General features: G+C 42.1%; 2 protein-coding genes across 2 annotated transcripts in view; one reads left to right on the top strand and one right to left on the bottom strand.

Moving 5' to 3' along the window:
* The window catches only part of prep (prolyl endopeptidase), a 165,894-nt gene that overhangs the window by 25,859 nt on the left and 122,679 nt on the right, over positions 1–17,356 (top strand). The gene's annotated exons all lie outside the window — the stretch shown is intronic.
* prdm1c (PR domain containing 1c, with ZNF domain) overlaps positions 1–17,356 on the bottom strand; it is a 44,347-nt gene that overhangs the window by 7,386 nt on the left and 19,605 nt on the right. The window contains exons 3-4 of the mRNA XM_061986790.2: positions 12,410–12,529; positions 6,720–6,972 (exon numbers count right to left, since the gene is read on the bottom strand). Of these exons, the coding sequence (XP_061842774.2) occupies positions 6,720–6,972; positions 12,410–12,529 (373 nt within the window). The remainder of the gene's footprint in view (positions 1–6,719; positions 6,973–12,409; positions 12,530–17,356) is intronic.

Here is a 17,356-nt window from a genome sequence, read left to right as displayed (position 1 = left end):
TTCGCAATGTATCATGTAGATTACCTTATAGCCTTAAGTCTCTAATTGTTTACAACTCGAAGCAGCCATGCAGCTTCGCTATTTACATGATATTGAATAGCAACGTCTTTTAGCCTTCCCGGTAAGGTCTATTTAGGTGTACTGGAGAGGAGGCTACGCCGGATAGTCGAACCTCGGATTCAGGAGGAACAGTGTGGTTTTCGTCCTGGTCGTGGAACTGTGGACCAGCTCTATACTCTCTGCAGGGTCCTTTAGGGTGCATGGGAGTTTGCCCAACCAGTCTACATGTGCTTTGTGGACTTGGAGAAGGCATTCGACCTGGAAGTCCTGTGGGGAGTGCTCAGAGAGTATGGGGTAACGGACTGTCTTATTGTGGCAGTTCGCTCCCTGTATAATCAGTGTCAGAGCTTGGTCCGCATTGCCGGCAGTAAGTCGGACCTGTTTCCGGTGAGGGTTGGACTACGCCAAGGCTGCCCTTTGTCACCGATTCTGTTCATAACCTTTATGGACAGAATTTCTAGGCGCAGTCAGGGCGTTGAGGGTATCTGGTTTGGTGGCTGCAGGATTAGGTCTCTGCTATTTGCAGATGATGTGGTCCTGATGGCTTCCTCTGGCCAAGATCTTCAGCTCTCACTGGATCGGTTCGCAGCCGAGTGTGAAGCGACTGGGATGGGAATCAGCACCTCCAAGTCCGAGTCCATGGTTCTCTCCCGGAAAAGGGTGGGGTGCCATCTCCGGGTTGGGGAGGAGATCTTGCCCCAAGTGGAGGAGTTCAAGGACCTCGGAGTCTTGTTCACGAGTGGGGGAAGAGTGGATCGTGAGATGGACAGGCGGATCGGTGCGGCGTCTTCAGTAATGCGGACGCTGTTTCGATCCGTTGTGGTGAAGAAGGAGCTGAGCCGGAAGGCAAAGCTCTCGATTTACCGGTCGATCTACGTTCCCATCCTCACCTATGGTCATGAGCTTTGGGTTATGACCGAAAGGACAAGATCACGGGTACAAGCGGCCGAAATGAGTTTCCTCCGCCGGGTGGCGGGGCTCTCCCTTAGAGATAGGGTGAGAAGCTCTGTCATCCGGGGGGAGCTCAAAGTAAAGCCGCTGCTCCTCCACATCGAGAGGAGCCAGATGAGGTGGTTCGGGCATCTGGTCAGGATGCCACCCGAACGCCTCCCTAGGAAGGTGTTTTGGGCACGTCCGACCGGTAGGAGGCCACGGGGAAGACCCAGGACACGTTGGGAAGACTATGTCTTCCGGCTGGCCTGGGAACGCCTCGGGATCCCCCGGGAGGAGCTGGACGAAGTGGCTGGGGAGAGGGAAGTCTGGGCTTCCCTGCTTAGGCTGCTGCCCCCGCGACCCGACCTCGGATAAGCGGAAGAAGATGGATGGATGGATGGAACGTCTTTTATTGTCAATATACACATGCATACGTCTAGGATCTAGAATTAGAACGCGGGTTTTTTTCCTCGCCTTCGTCTGCCCGCGTCGCCTCGTTCCTTCGTGGTTGCAACAAACTACGGCTAGCCGGCGATCTCGCTATATCATCTGGGATGTTGTGTTGTGGTGAATGTTCCACAAAACGGATGGTTTATGGCAGTCACCGATGTCCATATTGCACAACAAAAGCAAGAAAGCTAAAAAACTTCAAAAAAAAGCTGACAGGTGGGTGCGTAGGCTCACCGGCGTGAGGGGGCCTGGTGAGGAAAGGTTCATTTACATCGAACAACTCAGCCTTTCAAAACGAGCTGTTTTGAAAGAGAGCAAAAAAGTGACTCGAAAATAGGTCTGTAAAACTAAATGCAAATTGTTCACCAGAGAACAACCATTACATGTTATGTAGACCACAGGGAGGTGTTTTAAATGATATGACTCCTTTAAGTAGCAACATACAGTACATACTTGGGTTGTACGGCATACCGGTATAGTACTGCAATACTAATGAATCATATTCGGTACTATACCGCCTCTAAAAACTACCGGTCTCCCAAATCCCCAGCCCCCCCGTCGTCATGTCGTGACATTGTTGGTTTTACGAGCAGAGTACTTACAAGCAGACACAGTTTGTAGACAGAAAAGGGAGAATGATATGTGTAGACTGCAATATGACTCAAGTAAACAACACCAACATTTTATATGTTTATTTTACATTTTATATATAAAAATCTAACAAAATGTTTTAGTACGACTTTGGTAAGCTAAGAAGCCTCACCGCTTGATGGATTGTACTGTGCTTCAACATTCAAGTATTATTATGGTGTGTGTGTATAAGGTAAGACATATTATCTGGCGTTTTGTTTAACAATATTATGCAAAAGCAACTTTTCTTACCTTCTGGTACCTGCTGATGTGTATTTGGGATCTGCATAAGTACTGATAATTTGCGCGCGTCCGCCTTTGTAGTCGATAAGCTTCTTCTTTTTCTCTATCTTCTTGTTATGGAACATTCATCCTCCACTGTTGCAATTTTTAATATAAAGTAGTGTAAAGTTCTCTTATATCTGTCAGTAAACTCGCCATGAAAGCGCTAACTACTCAGTGGCCTAGTGGTTAGAGTGTCCGCCCTGAGATCGGTAGGTCGTGAGTTCAAACCCCGGCCGAGTCATACCAAAGACTATAAAAATGGGACCCATTACCTCCCTGCTTGGCACTCAGCATCAAGGGTTGGAATTTGGGGTTAAATCACCAAAATGATTCCCGAGCGCAGCCACCGCTGCTGCTCACTGCTCCCCTCACCTTCCAGGGGGTGATCAAGGGTGATGGGTCAAATGCAGAGAATAATTTCGCCACACCTAGTGTGTGTGTGACAATCATTGGTACTTTAACTTTTATCTTTAACTTTTAAAACATACCGGTGTCGTGAGTTTACATTATTCACCCAAGGAACTTTAGTTATTAGAGAGTTCCGGTCGGACGGTTTTTCACGGGACACATTCCTGGCCTTGTTATTGCACTAGTGAGCTATGGATGAGAAGATGCTGCTGCGTTATTGATTGAAGTAAAGTCTGAATGTCATTAAAACAGTTAGCTCCATCTTTTGACACTTCTTCCACTCCCGTCCTTGCACGCTACATCGCTACAACAAAGATTACGGAGAAAAGACGCTGTCGATGGTGAACCACGTAAATAAGACCGCCCACAAAACGGCACATCCTGAAGCGACTGTCAGAAAGAAACTTGAAGATGATCTGTAAAACATCATCCATGCAACATTTTGACCAAAGAACTACCATTACATGTTATGTAGACCACAAGGAAGTGTTTTCCATTTAGAAAACAAATAATATGACTCCTTTAATGCACCCTAATATATGAAAAAAGATCAAAAATAGACCACTCATCTGCAGTGCGCCTTATAATCCGGTGCACCCTATGGTCTGGAAATATGGTATTACAAATAATGTATGTTGGGTTTTTGTTTATGTTAGTGATGTATAGCAGTGTTTTTCAACCTTTTTTCAGCCAAGGCACATTTTTTGCGTTGAAAAAATGCGGAGGCACACCACCAGCGGGAATCATTAAAAAAACAAAAAACAGTTGACAGTAAAAAGTTGTTGTCGCAATTGTTGGATATGACTTTAAACCATAACCAAGCATGCATCACTATAGCTCTTGTCTCAAAGTAGGTGTACTGTCACCACCTGTCACATCACACCCTGACTTATTTGGACTTTTTTGCTGTTTTCCTGTGTGTAATGGTTTAGTTTTTGTCTTGCACTCCTATTTTAATGGCTTTTTCTCTTTTTTTGGTATTTTCCTGTAGCAGTTTCATGTCTTCCTTTGAGCGATATTTCGCGCATCTACTTTGTTTTAGCAATCAAGAATATTTCAGTTGTTTTCATCCTTCTTTGTGGGGACATTGTTGATTGTCATGTCATGTTCGGATGTACATTGCCTTTGCTCCACAGTAAGTCTTTGCTGTCGTCCAGCATTCTGTTTTTGTTTACTTTGTAGCCAGTTCAATGCATAGCCTTCCCTACACTTTAATGCCTTTTCTTAGGGGCACTCACCTTTTGTTTATATTGATAGCACAGACACTCAACAACAACACATCATTTGCAGACTATAATTACTGGTTTGCAAATAATATTTTTAACCCAAATAGGTGAAATTAGATAATCTCCCACGGCACAGTGGTTGAAAAACGCTGATGTATAGTGACCAACATAATAATTCAATGCTTTTCCACTAGATGGTATAATATACACACACTGCCAAGTCATTTCTCGCAATTTTTCTAAAGTCAAATGTACACTTTAGCTCGACAAAGGTTGGAAAACACTAGTCTAGCGGCTATACATTATACATAGGACCTGACAAGGGTAGGACTTGGAAGTACAAGCGCATGGGTGTAGTGTGTTTCCCGCCCACTATTGGTGTAGTACGCACATTGCAGCATTTTCAGTTGTTTTTGAAAATTAGGTCACTTTGCCAATCTTGCGTTCTTTTACATACACGCAAGATACATTTTTCATACGTTGTTGGCGTTTGGAAGTGGACATGTTTCAAAGAATAACAATACTGTAAAAATGGATCGCATTCGCGTTATGGCTGAACAATTCAGTGAGTTGGTGCTCATATTTTTTTTATTTTTTTTTACAACATTCCATTTTCAGTGGTTCATGCAGATGTTTGTGAAGAGTGATATCTTTAACAAGCTATACCTTGTGACTCTGAACAGGATAAGCAGTATAAACATGGATTGATAGATAGACGTTGGTATGTGATGCTTTTTAAAAACACATACGGTACAGGCCAAACGTTTGGACACACCTTCTCATTCGCAACACAACTGATGATAAAGCAAGAAATTCCACTCATCGACCCTGATAAGGCCCACCTGTGAAGTGGAAACCATTTCAGGTGACTACCTCTTGAAGCTCATGGAGAGAATGCCAAGAGTGTGCAAAGCAGTAATCAGAGCAAAGGGTGGCTATTTTGAAGAAACTACAAACCCCGTTTCCATATGAGTTGGGGAATTGTGTTAGATGTAAATATAAACGGAATACAATGATTTGAAAATCCTTTTCAACCCATATTCAATTGAATGCACTACAGAGACAAGATATTTGATGTTCGAACTCATAAACTTTATTTTTTTTTTGCAAATAATAATTAACTTAGAATTTCATGGCTGCAACACATGCCAAAGTAGTTGGGAAAGGGCATGTTCACCACTGTGTTACATGGCCTTTCCTTTTAACATCACTCAGTAAACGTTTTGGAACTGAGGAGACACATTTTTGAAGCTTCTCAGGTGGAATTCTTTCCCATTCTTGCTTGATGTACAGCTTAAGTTGTTCAACAGTCCGGGGGTCTCCGTTGTGGTATTTTAGGCTTCATAATGCGCCACACATTTTCAATGGGAGACAGGTCTGGACTACAGACAGGCCAGTCTAGTACCCGCACTCTTTTACTATGAAGCCACGTTGATGTAACTCGTGGCTTGGCATCGTCTTGCTGAAATAAGCAGGGGCGTCCATGGTAACGTTGCTTGGATGGCAACATATGTTGCTCCAAAACCTGTATGTACCTTTCAGCATTAATGGCGCCTTCACAGATGTGTAAGTTACCCATGTCTTGGGCACTAATACACCCCCATACCATCACACATGCTGGCTTATCAACTTTGCGCCTATAACAATCCGGATGGTTCTTTTCCTCTTTGGTCCGGAGGACACGACGTCCACAGTTTCCAAAAACAATTTGAAATGTGGACTCGTCAGACCACAGAACACTTTTCCACTTTGTATCAGTCCATCTTAGATGAGCTCAGGCCCAGCGAAGCCGACGGCGTTTCTGGGTGTTGTTGATAAACGATTTTCGCCTTGCATAGGAGAGTTTTAACTTGCACTTACAGATGTAGCGACCAACTGTAGTTACTGACAGTGGGTTTCTGAAGTGTTCCTGAGCCCATGTGGTGATATCCTTTACACACTGATGTCGCTTGTTGATGCAGTACAGCCTGAGGGATCGAAGGTCACGGGCTTAGCTGCTTACGCGCAGTGATTTCTCCAGATTCTCTGAACCCTTTGATGATATTACGGACCGTAGATGGTGAAATCCCTAAATTCCTTGCAATAGCTGGTTGAGAAAGGTTTTTCTTAAACTGTTCAACAATTTGCTCACGCATTTGTTGACAAAGTGGTGACCCTCGCCCCATCCTTGTTTATGAATGACTGAGCATTTCATGGAATCTACTTTTATACCTAATCATGGCACCCACATGTTCCCAATTTGCCTGCTCACCTATGGGATGTTCCAAATAAGTGTTTAATGAGCATTCCTCAACTTTATCAGTATTTATTGCCACCTTTCCCAACTTCTTTGTCACGTGTTGTTGGCATCAAATTCTAAAGTTAATGATTATTTGCATCAGTTTGAACATCAAATATGTTGTCTTTGTAGCATATTCAACTGAATATGGGTTGAAAATGATTTGCAAATCATTGTATTCCGTTTATATTTACATCTAACACAATTTCCCAACTCATATGGAAACGGAGTTTGTAGAATATAAAACATGTTTTCAGTTATTTTCACCTTCAGTGACAATCTACAATGTTAATAGTCATGAAAATAAAGAATTGAATGAGGAGAAGGTGTGTCCTAACTTTTGGCCTGTACTGTATATTTTGGTTAAAGATTTGCAGTGGCAGCCTAAAGGTCTGGTCTCTGGGAATACGTACTATTTTTTCCCAAAATATTTACTGATATCAACTGACCTGCACAGTCCATCGCGAGCTGTCCAAGGGGAGGGTAGTTACAGCGTTGGGCTAATTCCAAGCAGTACCACACCAGCAGCTCCTGGCCAGCCTGAAGGGGCCTAATAGTGTAGAAGTAGATGTCCAGACCACTCTGGCACGCCACCAGGTTCTGCTCCTCTGTGTTGCAGGCTGGGTTCACGTATCGCATCCAGTTGCTCTGCTCCTCATTCAAACCATCCAGGATGTGGTGTAAAGTGCCCTCGCAGAAGACCTGAGCGGGACGCAATCACACATGTGTTCAGCGGTTGATGACTAATCAGCTTTATGACGCGCTCTGAACCCGAAACTATGAAGTCACAGGCTGCCTGAAGCTTTTATGGTAAATGCGATATAATCTCTCTGAGATAGGCGCCGCTGATCTTTATGGCAAAAAGTAGCACAGGAAGTAAATTTAAGGTGCTCTGTATACACCGTGACTCACTGTATCATCACCTCTGTGAATGAATCATAATTCCTCAATATTATTGTTTTTCCTCAAATGTACTCATTTAATTACTTGTATACTTAAAGGTCATTTTGTGAAATGCTCAGTCATTCACAAACAAGGATGGGGTGAGGGTCACCACTTTGTCAACAAATGCGTGAGCAAATTGTTGAACAGTTTAAGAAAAACCTTTCTCAACCAGCTATTGCAAGGATTTTAGGGATTTCACCATCTACGGTCCGTAATATCATCAAAGGGTTCAGAGAATCTGGAGAAATCACTGCACGTAAACAGCTAAGCCCGTGACCTTCGATCCCTCAGGCTGTACTGCATCAACAAGCGACATCAGTGTGTAAAGGATATCACCACATGGGCTCAGGAACACTTCAGAAACCCACTATCAGTAACTACAGTTGGTCGCTACATTTGTAAGTGCAAGTTAAAACTCTCCTATGCAAGGCGAAAACCGTTTATCAACAACACCCAGAAACGCCGTCGGCTTCGCTGGGCCTGAGCTCATCTAAGATGGACTGATACAAAGTGGAAAAGTGTTCTGTGGTCTGATGAGTCCACATTTCAAGTTGTTTTTGGAAAATGTGGACGTCGTGTCCTCCGAACCAAAGAGGAAAAGAACCATCCGGATTGTTATAGGTGCAAAGTTGAAAAGCCAGCATCTGTGATGGTATGGGGGTGTATTAGTGCCCAAGACATGGGTAATTTACACATCTGTGAAGGCGCCATTAATGCTGAAAGGTACAAACAGGTTTTGGAGCAACATATGTTGCCATCCAAGCAACGTTACCATGGACGCCCCTGCTTATATCAGCAAAACAATGCCAAGCCACGTGTTACATCAATATGGCTTCATAGTAAAAGAGTGCGGGTACTAGACTGGCCTGCCTGTAGTCCAGACCTGAAAATGTGTGGCGCATTATGAAGCCTTAAATTCCACAACAGAGACCCCGGACTGTTGAACAACTTAAGCTGTACATCAAGCAGGAATGGGAAAGAATTCCACCTGAGAAGCTTAAAAAATGTGTCCCCTCAGTTCCCAATAGTTTACTGAGTGTTGTTAAAAGGAAAGGCCATGTAACACAGTGGTGAATATGCCCTTTCCCAACTACTTTGGCACATGTTGCAGCCATGAAATTCTAAGTTAATTACTATTTGCAAAAAAAAAAAAAAAAGTTTATGAGTTTGAACATCAAATATGTTGTCTTTGTAGTGCATTCAACTGAATATGGGTTGAAAAGGGTTTGCAAATCATTGTATTCCATTTATATTTACATCTAACACAATTTCCCAACTCAAATGGAAACAGGGTTTGTAACACGTGCAGAATGTGGCTTGGCATTGCCTTGCTGAAATAAGCAGGGGCGTCCATGATAACGTTGCTTAGATGGCAACATATGTTGCTCCAAAACCTGTATGTGAAGTGAAGTGAATTATATTTATATAGCGCTTTTTTCTCTAGTGACTCAAAGCGCTTTACATAGTGAAACTCAATATCTAAGTTACATTTAAACCAGTGTGGGTGGCACTGGGAGCAAGTGGGTAAAGTGTCTTGCCCAAGGACACGACGACAGAGACTAGGATGGCGGAAGCGGGGATCGAACCTGGAACCCTCAAGTTGCTGGCACGGCCACTCTACCAACCAAGCTATACCGCCGACATGTACATTTCAGAATTAATGGTGCCTTCACAGATGTGTAAGTTACCCATGCCTCGGGCACGAATACACCCCCATACCATCACAGATGCTGGCTTTTCAACTTTGCCCCTTGAACAATCCGGATGGTTCTTTTCCTCTTTGGTCCGGAGGACGCGACGTTCACAGTTTCCAATAACAATTTTAAATGTGGACTCATCAGACCACAGAACACTTTTCCACTTTGTATCAGTCCATCTTAGATGAGCTCAGGCCCAGCGAAGCCAGCGGCGTTTCTGGGTGTTGTTGATAAATGGCTTTCACTTTGCATAGTAGAGTTTTAACTTGCACTTCCAGATGTAGCAACAAACTGTAGTTACTGACAGTGGTTTTCTGAAGTGTTCCTGATGCACATTGATGTCGGTTTTTATTGCAGTACCGCCTGAGGGTTCGAAGGTGACGGGCATTCAATGTTGGTTTTCTGCAGATTCTCTGACGCTTTTGATGATATTACTGGTGAAATCCCTAAATTCCTTGCAATAGCTGGTTGATAAATGTTGTTTTTAAACTGTTTTTGTTCACAAAGTTGTGACCCTCGCCCCATCCTTGTTTGTGAATGACTGAACATTTCATGGAAGCTGCTTTTTTACCCAATCATGGCACCCACCCTTTCACCTGTGGGATGTTCCAAATAAGTTTTTGATGAGCATTCCTCAACTTTCTCAGTCTTTTTTGCCACTCGTGCCAGCTTTTTTGAAACATGTCGCAGGCATCAAAATTCCAAATGAGCTAATATTTGCAAAAAAATTTACCAGTTCGAACGTTAAATATCTTGTCTTTGCAGTCTATTCAATTGAATATAAGTTGAAAAGGATTTGCCAATCATTGTATTCTGTTTTTATTTACCATTTACACAATGTGCCAACTTCACTGGTTTTGGGTTTGTACTACCCCAACGATATGATAGGTTGGGGAACTTAAGGAACTTACAAAAATGCTAATATTTGTTGGAATTAATAAAATAACAATATGAAAAATGAAAATAGCCTAATTCTTCATGAATAGAGTTGTTTTTATGATCATTTATTATCAAATATGTTGTATACTTGTCAGTATAGGCCAGGGGTCGGCAACCCGCGGCTCTAGAGCCGCATGCGGCTCTTTAGCGCCGACCTAGTGGCTCTCTGGAGCTTTTTAAAAAATGTATGAAAAATGGAAAAAGATGAGAGGAAAAAAAAAATTTTTTTGTTTTAATATGGTTTCTGTAGGAGGACAAACATGACACAAACCTCCCTAATTGTTATAAAGAACACTGTCAGCTTCACTGATTCGAGTATTTGGCGAGCACGGTTTTGTCCTACTAATTTTGGCGGTCCTTGAACTCACCGTAGTTTGTTTACATGTATAACTTTCTCCGACGTTCTAGGACGTGTTTTATGCCACTTCTTTTTCTGTCTCATTTTGTCCACCAAACTTTTAAGGTTGTGCATGAATGCACAAAGGTGAGGGTTTTTTTTATGTTATTGACTTGTGTGGAGTGCTAATCGGGCATATTTGGTCACTGCAAGCTAATCGATGCTAACATGCTATTTAGGCTAGCTATATGTACATATTGCATCATTATGCCTCATTTGTAGGTATATTTGAGCTCATTTAATTTCCTTTAAGTCCTCTTAATTCAATTTATATCTCATGACACACTATCGGCATGTAATATCGTTTTGAATTTTTTGCGGCTCCAGACAGATTTGTTTTTGTATTTTTGGTCCAATATGGCTCTTTCAACATTTTGGGTTTCCGACCCCAGGTATAGGCCAGGGGTCGGCAACCCGCGGCTCCGGAGCCGCATGCGGCTCTTTGATCACTCTGATGCGGCTCAGCTGCATACTTGCCGACCCTCCCAATTTTCCCGGGAGATTTCCGGATTTCAGTGCCTCTCGCAGAAAACTTCCGGGACTAATATTCTCAGATTTTCACCCTAATAATAATAATAAGGGCGTGCCATGATGGTACAGCATTCAGCACCCTCTACAATCTGTACAAACAGCGTGCCAGCCCAGCCTTCTGTTGTATGCATCTTCTACTTGCACACGTGAGCAACAGCAAGGCATACTTGGTCAACAGCCACACAGGTTACACTGACGGTGGCTATATAAAACAACTTTAACATTCTTACTAATAATGCGCCACACTTTGAACCAAAACCAAACAAGAATGACAAACACATTTCGGGAGAACATCTGCACCTTAACACAACATAAACACAACAGAACAAATACCCAGAATCCCATGCAGCCCTGACTCTTCCGGGCTACATTATACACCCCTGCTACCACCAAACCCCGCCCCCACCCCAACCCTGCTCCCTCACACATCAACCCCCCGCGCCCCCTCTGTGCGTCGGTTGAGGTGGGCGGGGTTTGGTAGCGGGGGTATATAATGTAGCCCGGAAAAGTTAGGGCTGCATGGGATTCTGGGTATTTGTTATGTTGTGTTTATGTTGTGTTACGGTGCAGATGTTCTCCCGAAATGTGTTTGTCATTCTTGTTTGGTGTGGGTTCACAGTGTGGCGCATTATTAGTAAGAGTGTTAACGTTTTTTATACCGCCACCGTCAGTGTAACCTGTGTGGTTGTTGACCAAGTATGCCTTGCTGTCACTTACGTGAGCAAGCAGAAGCCTCAAACAACGTGTAACTGGGCCGGCATGCTGGTTGTAGTGGGCTCCAAATGCTGTACCATCACGACACGTTCAAGAGAACAGTTGCCTTGAAATTCGTAGTGTGCCGGAAAAATCGGGAGGGTTGACAAGTATGACGCTGTCAAGCGCCATTCATATAAAACCTGCAGACCGCACTAACATTCAATTTTCATATTAAGGTGTGGGCCGCGTGTCTGAGACCCTTGGTTTATACATAGTACAAAGCAAAAAAAAAACTTCGTATGCAGTGTTATTTCATTTTAAATTTCAAAAGATTTTTGTGGCTCCCATTGTTTTCTTTAATTTGTGAAACTGGTCAAAATGGCTCTTTGAGTGGTAAAGGTTGCCGACCCCTGGTATAGACGAACCATGTTTTCTGTCGCTACACTGAAATACACCTATGAGCGTGTATGTTTATTTGTAGTTTGAAATAAGTTTTAATTTTGGTTGCCGCAAGTTTCAGTTGCAAGTTTGTCACGCCGTTCTTTCAGTTTGTTCACACGTGAGAGGCTGTCATTAAAAGTGATCCAGCCGCTGCTCATTTGGAAGGTTAACCGTTCTCAGGCTCAAAAGCCACATCCTCGCTACCCTGGAAAAGCGAGGACTTTTGCACCGTCGTATTTACTGGCAGAGACGAGCGCGCAGAAAGGAAAAGCGTTGCGTCACTGAAACCAAACAGCTGTGAACATGTGAACCCCAGGCAGCCGCAAGTCATGTTGTCGATGGCTGATAGTCATAACTTCACAGGAGGCAAAACCCACAACGGCTAACCTGTCCCTCAGCGAGGTCGCATTCATGTCTCAGATGGAGAGAGAGTCAATGCCTCAGATTGAGATAGAGGAAGTCAATGGTTTTGCAACAAAACATGCTTACTTACCCTCCAGAAATACTTTCTATTGGCGTCTTTCAGCAGTGTTTCGTTGGTGTACATTGCCCCAATCAGAGGTCCAAAGCGGGTTCCTTTTGGAATCAACTCCTTGCTCGTCACACCAAGCACCTGTCCAACACAGAACACATGTCATTGAAGGATAGCTTACAAACCCAAAGCCTAGTCAAGCATCTGGATGGGTTAAAAACCTAATCAGAAGGATCAGATACTGGCTTTCCTCACCCACATTGAAAAAGGTCAATTCTCTGGATAATCGGCCTCTGGGAATCAATTTTACATGCAGACTACGGCTCTTTTGGACTTATCCTAGTTTGCACACAACTTTGTAACACTAGGTGATGTTCTGCTCCTCTGAGCAAGATTGCCAATGGTGCTTTTCTGGGTGTGATCAGATCTACAAGCCTTAATGCAAAGTGAATGTGCAACTTTGTAGATTCCATGATAACGTCGCTTGGATGGCAACATATGTTGCTCCAAAACCTGTATGTACCTTTCAGCATTAATGGCGCCTTCACAGATATGTAAGTTACCCATGCCTTGGGCACTAATACACCCCCATACCATCACACATGCTGGCTTTTCAACTTTGCGTCGATAACAATCCGGATGGTTCTTTTTCCTCTTTGGTCCGAAGGACACGACGTCCACAGTTTCCAAAAAACAATTTGAAATGTGGACTCGTCAGACCACAGAACACTTTTACACTTTGCATCAGTCCATCTTAGATGAGCTCAGGCCCAGCGAAGCCGACGGCGTTTCTGGGTGTTGTTGATAAATGGCTTTCGCTTTGCATAGTAGAGTTTTAACTTGCACTTACAGATGTAGCAGCGAACTGTAGTTACTGACAGTGGTTTTTTGAAGTGTTCCTGAGCCCATGTGGTGATATCCTTTACACACTGATGTCGCTTGTTGATGCAGTACAGCCTGAACGATCAAAGGTCACGGGCTTAGCTGCTTACGTGCAGTGATTTCTCCAGATTCTCTGAACCCTTTGATGATATTACGGACCGTAGATGGTGAAATCCCTAAATTCCTTGCAATAGCTCGTTGAGAAATGTTGTTCTTAAACTGTTCAACAATTTGCTCACGCATTTGTTCACAAAGTGGTGGCCCTCGCCCCATCCTTGTTTGTGAATGACTGAGCATTTCATGGAAGCTGCTTTTATACCCAATCATGGCACCCGCCTGTTCCCAATTAGCCTGTTCACCTGTGGGATGTTCCAAATAAGTGTTTGATGAGCATTCCTCAACTTTCTCAGTCTTTTTTGCCACTTGTGCCAGCTTTTTTAAAACACGTTGCAGGCATCAAATTCCAAATGAGCTAATATTTGCAAAAAATAACAAAGTTTCTTAGTTCGAAAGTTAAATATCTTGTCTTTGCAGTCTATTCAATTGAATATAGGTTGAAAAGGATTTGCAAATCATTGTATTTTGTGTTCATTTACCAACTTCACTGGTTTTGGGTGTAGTTTTTGTAGTTCTGGGACAGTGAGAGGCAGGCATTTCAATATAAGAGTTAGTAGTAGTATAAAATGCATATCTGATCCCAGTGAATCATTGGCACTTTTTTCCTCTGTTTTGAGAACCACACAGACATAGCGAACTATAATCCAGGGGTCTCCAACTCAATTTAAATGTGGGCCACTGCAGGTAGAATATGGGTGTGGCTGAGAGCTGCACAAATTATTCACTTCAGAATCATGTTTTAACCACGTGACCAAATTTGGTAACTAGTTATATCAGCAGCTATATTGAACCTGAGCTATAGTAGGCCTATAGATATGATAAATATTCAGCTCTCCTTTAAAATCAACTATCAATTGAAAACAATTCTCGCAATTTATTATTTGGTAGAAAACAATTCTAATTAAAGCCTGTTACAGGTTACTAAAGCGCCTCTTGGCTGTTGCTAAGTGTAGAGATGGCTTAAAAATGGCCCCCCCTTGTAAATTTAGAATCAATTTAAAATCATAGTAAATGAAAATTGCAATTCGGATTTGAATCAATTTTTCCCAGCACTCTTAGTAGGTAGTGTTCTTGCTGGTGCACAGGTGTCAAACTCAAAGCCCGCAAACACCTGGAAATGATGTGTCAATAAAGTACTTAAAATTTTCTCACTAAATGTAATGGATTTGTTTCATTTTGACAGAAAAAATAGATGTACTGGTTGAAATTGCATACCTTTTAAACTTTAATAGTATCCATAATTGCAACATATATTACAGTATTTATTTAAGTTAAATTACCACTGATAGTCACACACACTAGGTGTGGTGAAATTACCCTCTGCATTTGACCCATCCCCTTGTTCCACCCACTGGGAGCAGTGAGCAGCAGCAGTGCCCGCGCTCGGCAATCATTTTGGTAATTTAACCCCCAATTCCAACCCTTGATACTGAGTGCCAAGCAGGGAGGTAATGGGTCCCATTTTTATAGTTCTTGGCATATCATACTTTCCAAAAATGTTTTGTCAAAAAAAAACTTAAATATCTGCTTGACTTATGATTTTACAGCAAACTATACCATCAAATTAATAAAAATGACAATACATTTTACGGTCTTCTTTTCAGCATATATTACTGTAAATTGAAAAAAAACTACCAGTTTTTTGCGTTAAAATTCTGTTGACAGAGCTGCCATATTTTTACTGTAAAATCTATGGTTGTTGTTTTTAACGGTGTATTAATAATAATAATATAATAGTAATCATTTATTACATTTGTAACGCACTTTACATTTGTTAAAATCTCAAAGTGCTACAAAGTGTAAAAAAAATAAAAAAATAGAAAGTTAGAATATATAATAAAAAATTTAAATAGAAATGAAAACATGACACACTAGATCATGAGTGTCAAACTCTGGCCCGCGGGCCAAGATTGGCCCGCCGTGTAATTTCACTTGGCCCTTGAGGCGATGTCAAATTAACACTAGAGCTGGCCCGCCGATTATATACAGAGGCGGTGCCGCGGTAACACCGCATTCACCAAACTTCCCTGGAGACTCCCAAATTTCAGTGCCCCTCCCGAAAATCGTCACGTCCGCTTTTCATCCAGTCCAACGAGTGCTGGCCCAGTCACATAATATGTGCGTCTTCTGCACGCACACACAAGTGAATGCAACGCATACTTGATCAACAGCGATACAGATTACACTGAGGATGGCCGTATAAACAACTTTAACACTTTTACAAATATGCGCCACACTGTGAACCCACACCAAACAAGAATGACAAACACATTTCGGGAGAACATCCGCACCGTAACACAACATAAACACAACAAAACAAATACCCAGAACCCTTTTGCAGTACTAACTCTTTCGGGACGCTACAAGGTGTGTGTGTGTGTGTGTGTGTGTGTGTGTGTGTGTGTGTGGGGGGGGGGGGGGGGGGGGGGGTTGGTGGTAGCGGGGGGTGTATTTTGTAGCGTCCCGGAAGAGTTAGTCCTGCAAAGGGTTCTGGGTATTTGTTCTGTTGTGTTTATGTTGTGTTACGGTGCGGATGTTCTCCCAAAATGTGTTTGTCATGCTTGTTTGGTGTGGATTTACAGTGTGGCGTATATTATTAACAGTGTTAAAGTTGTTTATACGACCACCCTCAGTGTAACCTGTATTGCTATTGATCAAGTATGCATTGCATTCACGTGTGTGTGTGTGTGTGTGTGTGTGCGTACAGAAGCCGCACATATCTTGTGACTGGGCCGGCACGTTGTTAGAATGGATGAAAAGCGGACGTGACGACAGCTCGTAGAGAACGTTAAAGGCAGTGCCTTTAAGGCACGCCCCCAAGACTGTGGTCCGGGTGGACTACGAGATATAATGATCACCTTCGTTCGATAATGAAGGTTGCCTCAGCTCAAAGCCTGAGTCCCGACATTAATGAACTAGCATCCCAGAAAAGATGGCAGGTATCTGGCTTGAGCACATCAGATCAGATCAGTGTGTTGCAAACTGAGCAGTTCAAAGTCCTGAATGGTTGGTTTATTCATTGTTATTTTATTTTCAAATTGATTAGCCTGTGGAAAAAGTTAATGTTGATATTTACCTCAGAAGGCTGCAAATAGAAAAGAGGCATTCAATTTTTATTTCAATTGTATTTGATATGCCATTGATATTTTTTAATTATTATTATTATTATTTGAAACTCGATTTTGCATGTCACTATAAAGTTGTATAGGCCTTGCTTGTTCAATATTCAATGCAAAACTTGTTTGGGTCCCTATTAAAAGGTTAATTTGTTCAACCTTGGCCCGCGGCTTTGTTCAGTTTTAAATTTTGGCCCACTCTGTATTTGAGTTTGACACCCCTGCACTAGATAAACATTAGATAAAACAGAAACATAGATGAAGATAGAAATAAAAGCATGAAAGCACTGGATAAAACAGATAGGCAAGCAGTGTATTTAAAAACAGGAAGGCAGAGAAATTACTGTAAATGGAAACACGATACAATTGTTTTTATGGTAGAAAAACTGGCAGCTAAGTTGCCAGAATTAAAAAATAAAAAACTTGTACTGTTTTTTTCATTAACAATATAATGTTGTAAAAACCAATGTAAATTTAACACAAAAATTCTGTCAACTAAGCTGCCAATTTTTTCCCCTAAAAACCCAACCAAAAAAACAGTGGTACTCTTTTTCCATTTACCGTAAAATGTTGTAAAAAAAAATATATATATATATATATGTGTATATATATATATATTTAACAGTAACATTTTGTAAATGTCAAGTTTTTACTGTAAAATTGACAGTCTACTTAAAACAATTTATATATTGTATTTTTCGGACTATAAGTCGCAGTTTTTTTCATAGTTTGGCCGGGGGTGCGACTTATACTCAAGAGCGACTTATGTGTGAAATTATTAACACATTACCGTAAAATATCAAATAATATTATTTCGCTCATTCACGTAAGAGACTCAACGTATAAGATTTCA

This window comes from Nerophis lumbriciformis, linkage group LG26, assembly GCF_033978685.3.
Source record: "Nerophis lumbriciformis linkage group LG26, RoL_Nlum_v2.1, whole genome shotgun sequence".
NCBI lineage: Eukaryota > Metazoa > Chordata > Actinopteri > Syngnathiformes > Syngnathidae > Nerophis > Nerophis lumbriciformis.
Note: the sequence above shows the minus strand (reverse complement) of the source record. Positions and strands in the feature narration are given on the sequence as shown.